Genomic DNA, 6,000 nt, shown 5'->3' on the forward strand with positions numbered 1-6,000 from the left:
GACAAGCTATCTATTGTCCAAATGTCCCACCTAAAGCTGTAGCTCGTAGCAGGGCAAGAATTCTGTATTTAGGGGATTTTGGGGATTTCTGAGCGTGCGTGCGTGCGTGCGTGCGTGCGTGCATGCGTGCGTGTGTGCATGCATGCGCTCTAACAAGGTCTGAGAAATATCAGGTTCTGAGCATCTTTTTGTTTGTGGGAACGAGGGTTCTTTTACAGATTTTTTTTCCTCTTCTCCAGATTTTCAAAAGTACAACTCAGGGTTGGACGAGGAAAAAAAAAATGCTCTGATGAACAATTAATACCTCTGGACCACACTCAATTAAAAAAAACACCTCTACATTGTATACTGAAAGGAACTGCATTAGCTTTACTACAATAGTGAGACAGAAACACCAGCCATTACTTGTACAGAAGTTTTGAAGATAGACATCGCAGAAAATAGGCATATACTCACTGGAAATTCCTGTTGTACTTTAATGAACCCCTACAGTGAATTTGGACCCATCATTACCATTTGGGTGCAGTGGGCAGCTATCATTGACTTGAGGTCAGAGTCTTGGTTGATAGGTGTATACGTATGTTTCATGTCTTTTGGGATGGGAGGAAACACAGAAAGAACACTGCTGATAGACAGGAACTTCAAACTATCAAGCGTAATACTTACATGTACCTGTGCATTATGTTAAATCAACCTATATACATTTAAATATCTCTTTAACAGAGAGGATTCCTTTCATTTTCCCTTCAAGAATCTATCGAGTTGGGAAAAACAGCATCACATATTCTTTACCGTCCCAGCTCCTCATTAAAGCTGTACCATGTTTGTTTTAAGACAGCATCTGTTCATCAAATTAAAATATTTTAGATGTCTATTATATAGCCTTGCATATTTGGGATCCTTGAAACCTTTGCATCTTCTCTTGAATTTAGATTGGTCAGTGTATCTAACAGGGTCCTGGTCGTTCTTTCACTTGGGTTGAGCTGAAGATGCTGAAAGTGATGAAGAACCAAACCATGAAAGAAAGAGTTTCTCTTATTTTGCCGATACAGGCGTCTTGGTCTAAATGAGATGCTGTGGAACAGGAACCACAATTCAGAACCCAACATGGACAGGTATATAGAATTCTGCACATGAATCAACTTTCCATTCACTCAGTTGTAACATGCCAGGTTGTTTATTAATTATCCTTAGTGGGGTCTCACTGTATGTCAGACTGATCTTTCTACTTCCTGCTACTTCTCAAGCTTCATCAAAATTCTCCGCCTGATCAATGCCATATTGTGATATTAACACACTTGCAAGCAGGACAAAAGTAGCTGTTTCACTATTGTTTTCAGAGGTGTAATAAATAATTTATTTCTTTCTTGCATATTTTCTTTATGGTACCATTCACTATTAGTCCCAACCCAACCCTAACACCCAGAAAAGTAGAAAAGACATTTTAAATAAATAAATACATATTAAAAAAAAAAAAATATATATATATATATGTATATATATATATATATATATATATATATATATATATATATATATATATACATATTATAATAAATATATATATATATATATATATATATATATATATATATATATATATAATATAATAATAATAATGAAATAAAAAGACAAAAAGTAAATAAAAAGGCGTATGTCACCGTTTCTAGTTTTAAAAAAAGACAGAAAATCTTCTATTCTCAGGAAGAAGCAGATGGCCGGTTTGATTTCTTCCATTGTAAAAACATCCGTCTGCTGGCTATCAAAGATGCAAATGCAGTAATTTCTCTCCCTCACAGTGAGACCACTCAGTGCCATTCCTGCATATTGTATCAAACTGATCCACCAACGATGTGCATATTACCATATCATTATTATTATTTTTACCTTAGCCCTGGCTGGTTAAGCATGGTGACCTAGCCTTCCATTAGCCCTACCTTCACCTTCTACAACACTGATGTACGATCTTTCTCACTAAATTCCAAGAGTCAAGGACCACAGGGCTGAAAAGTTATGATGTTTACATGCTTGAAAAGCCACAGGATTTTGGATAGATGACTTGAAAAGTATTTAGAGGGGGTTGGGAGAAACAGGTCAGAATTCAGTAATCTCCAAATAAGAAGCTGATTTATTTCTGATAAGACAAAGAAAAGACTCTTTTAAGCAGCAGAATTTTCCTCTGGGTTGTGGTTGTCACATGTCTGTTATTAGCTTTTCCTGTGTTTTGGGCCCATGTGACTCTAATGTACAACAAATTGTGAATCGCAGAGGTAACTGGTCGGCTGATCAAGGTTGAGTAACATTTTGTGATGCTTTTTTATGGGCAATCAGTTGAAAACTATGCAGCTGTATGACAGCTCTGGAGAAGCAATGCAAAAAAAAATATCAGCATACGAAGAAGCTTACTGAATATGAAAAATTCCCAACAACAACAACCTCTCTTACATGACTCGGAAGAGTTTGGGTTTGTCAGAGAAAACACAAAAAGAGGAGAAGACAAAGAGGCCAGAAGTGAACCGGATAGGCAGAGACAACGCAGCTGCTGTTAGCATTTTGATGACGGGTCGGTAAGTAAATCTGTATATCTGTTCAATCGTGTGGAAACACGGTTGGAAGCATGCCACACTACAGTACAGCTACTGATCTCAGTCTCAGTGCAGTGCCGTGAGTGGAGGTCCAGCATCAGATGCAAAGAACAGCTGAATTATCTTCTCTATCCATCCAGAACACAAAGACTGTTGTGCACGAGAACAGATTAGCAGAGTGGGTGCAATGGCAAGTGATTGTTACCAGTATTTCCTGGAAGATTTGCGATTGTGGGGAGTTTTTACAAAGCTGCTCTGAGCAGGCTGTGGAAATCTGTTACACACCTACCAGCCTAATCGGCAGATACAAACATACAGCCTGCTCAGACTACCACACCAGTGTAGGATAACAATATCACCTGCATGTGTTCGACTACACATGAACATTTGCTAGACTATATAGTTAAATGAGTGCTGGTGGTTCTCAAATACTGTAAACCATATTACCCATAACACTCATAGCTTCCTGTTGCAAAGAGGATGTCACTACTTCTCCCCTCTCCCCAACCCCTCACGTTTGTTTTGAAGTTTTCTTTTTTCAGTTTAGTAATGAAGACCAGTTTGAAGACCAGTCGCCCTCCTCATGTTTTATAATTTGAACCAATAATGTGGAGACGCTGTGCCAAGCTTTTGGAAGATAGCCTTGTGTGATCATTATTTGATAAAGTTAAAATGAGTGATGCTACATTTTAAATATAGCAGAGTCATTTTGCTGAAATCGAAAACAGTGCGAATGTGGAAGAAATCGAAACTCCAAACTGTAGAAAACTTGAAACAATGATATGTGCATGCGCATATTCTGGGCAAAACAAAGCTATAATTTAAATGTGATCAGTGACCCAAAAAAAAAGGGGAGACTAAATTTGGCCTTGGTTCTTTTGCAAAACCTCTGTAGTTGCACTGAGGAGAAACAAAAAGAGACTTCTGACCATCACAAAGAAAGGTCACAGGCATGGAGCACATAGGGATTATATACAGGATCCCACTAGATCTTTGTTTGCTTGTGACTATGATGGAAGGTGCTCCTCAACGCTTGTGTAACTGCATGTTGAGACGTGACATGACATAAGAAAAGTCCTGCAATTATTAACCTACATTTCCTGTTTCATGTACAGCACATCCATGAACAGCCAGATGAAACCATCTCAAACACTAAAGCCCACTGAATATCCCTGTGCTAGTCTGCAGTGCTGAATTTGGCATGACAAAGCCTCATTGACCGCAGTGTTCTCTCCAAACTGTGCTACAGGGGAAAAAATGCTACTGGTTGTAATTACAGCAGAGCAAAATTGTGACTTTTTGTACCTTTTCTAAGAGTCTGTTTAGACTGTTTAAATACTTTTGTCTGCTTGTGTGTTGACACAACAACAGAGTGAAAGAGAAAGTAAGAACCCAAAGAGATCATCTGACAAACAGCATAAAAACGGATTTTCCTGCCCGAATATTTTGGCAAATTGTATTTTGATGCTTTGGCAACATTGTTATTGAATCTTTAATGCCAATAAAGCCCCTTTGAATTGAGTTTAATTGAACTGATTTGAATCTTCTGAGCAGCGTTCCACCTGGAGAAAGCATAGGCACAGTTTAACCCGTCATGCCACCCTCCCCATTTCGTACCTATGAACCCCCCTACATGTACACATTTCCTACCTTGGTGTCAACAATGGAGCAGGCAATTTGTTTCACATAGGCCAGGTCAGCACTTTGGGGCATCAGGACGGATTCTCTGGTCAGGCCAATCTGGATGATGAAGGACACCCCTGCTGGAGTGGGAGGCAGCGAGGGTATCACGGGACCCTGGCCTGGTGTCAGATCCATCATAGGGAAACCAGCCTGAGCGGGAATAGACGCCATGGATATAGGGGTCCCCTGCTGCATCACAGCTGAGCCTGGTGGTGAGGAGCCCCCAGGAGGAAAGAAGACCTGGGCCATGGCCCCTGAGGACATACAAGGGCTTGCGTTAGCCATTCAGAGTCCTGTTTGGTAGCTGCCTGAAGCTCTTAACAAACACTCACAAACACACCCAGGTGCAGTCTACAGTTCTGAGTAAACCCAAACTCATTTGAAAGTGTCTAGTGGAAGAGAGAGGGGTAAACACACTGACACATGGGTGCGCACACACACACACACTCACACACACACACACACACACTGAGCAGAGTCCTGGTTCCTGTGTCCACCCCCTCCTAGTGGAGCAAGGAAGAAACACTTATCCAGGAAGTTGTGCTTTTTTTTTCCCTTTCTGCCACTTTTTTTCCGCGCTCTCTCGTCTTCACACTCCTGTTATTGTCCTGGCATGACAAGCATGAGCAATGTGTGTGAGAGACTCACAAACACATCCACCTTCTCTTCCCCTCCTTCACCTCTCTCGTCCAAAGAAGTTGCTCTGCATGGGGTTGAAAGTCCAGAAACTTGATTATGAAACTCCCTGTCGTGAGAGAGAAAAAACAAAAACAATGCCAAACTTTGTAGTGCCTCTCCTCCAGGGTGAGTAACAAAATGGCTTCCTTAAACAGGAAACTGTGAGAATGAAGGAGAGCGAGAGACTGCACTCCTTTTACAAGTCTTGCCCTGTTTCAGTTTCAGCCCTAGTTCAGTCTTTTTTGTGAAAAAGCACAGAGAGAAGAGACGTCTGATGGTACCTCCCTCTCCCCCTCCCTCCTGCTCTCTCTTCTCTGATCTTGCCACAGCCAGAGAGGAAGTGAAATGACTGACACAGCCTGAAGCCAATAGCAACTCAGAAAGTCCCACCCTTTGACTCCCTACTCCCTGGCTTCTCCCTCCCTTTTCCTCTTTCTCTCTCCCTTCCTTGCTTTGGGGTTATTGGTCTTGTTTGCTCCCTTTCCGTGTCCAGGCCAGCTAAAGATCCTCTTACACTGCCTGAGGGGGCCAGCTCCACGCTGAAAAGCCCTCCCATCTCTTCCTCAGGTTCCCTCTTATTGTTTTACCCTCTTTTTGTCCCTCCGTGAAACTCTGTTTCCTGACTTATTTTCCCCTTTGTAACACCTTTTGTCTTTGCATTTTTAGTAGACACACCTCTGCCAGACCGCAGAATAAAGACCACACCTATTGCAGAGTTGTTTTCATATGAAATTGAAAGTTTCAACAAAAATGAGGAACTTCATGGCAAAGGGGGGGTTGGTAATTTGCATAGACCAGGATATACCATATGCTTATAGAAATTCAGCTTGGTCACCACAATCTCAGTCATCTGCCTGACTGTGACTCTGCTCTACTTTTATCTTACATAGAAAGTATGCAGAAGGAAATAATGACTTTTTTTACCTTTGGTCATGAATACATCCCTAATGCAGAAACTCACTAACCATATTAAGTCCATCGTCTTACTTTAACCCCAGGGCCAACACATAGTGCTTCTCTCTCTGAATGATCTCACAATTTCCAATTTATTAAA

At 41.0% G+C, this 6,000-nt stretch overlaps 1 protein-coding gene across 2 annotated transcripts in view; it reads right to left on the minus strand.

Annotated features, from left to right (window-relative positions):
* prkd2 (protein kinase D2) overlaps nucleotides 1-5,188 on the minus strand; it is a 38,049-nt gene extending 32,861 nt beyond the window's left edge. Inside the window, exons 1-2 of one of the 2 annotated variants that reach the window (XM_083913688.1) lie at nucleotides 4,917-5,188; nucleotides 4,236-4,522 (exon numbers count right to left, since the gene is read on the minus strand). In XM_083913688.1, the coding sequence (XP_083769814.1) occupies nucleotides 4,236-4,517 (282 nt within the window). In that variant the 5' untranslated portion in view covers nucleotides 4,518-4,522; nucleotides 4,917-5,188. Of the gene's footprint in view, nucleotides 1-4,235 lie in introns of both variants that reach the window. The other variant, XM_083913687.1, reaches the window with a different exon arrangement.
* Nucleotides 5,189-6,000: the final 812 nt, after the last annotated feature.

The sequence above is a fragment of the Echiichthys vipera genome (genome assembly GCF_963691815.1).
Source record: "Echiichthys vipera genome assembly, chromosome: 5".
In the NCBI taxonomy this organism is placed as follows: Eukaryota; Metazoa; Chordata; class Actinopteri; order Perciformes; family Trachinidae; genus Echiichthys; species Echiichthys vipera.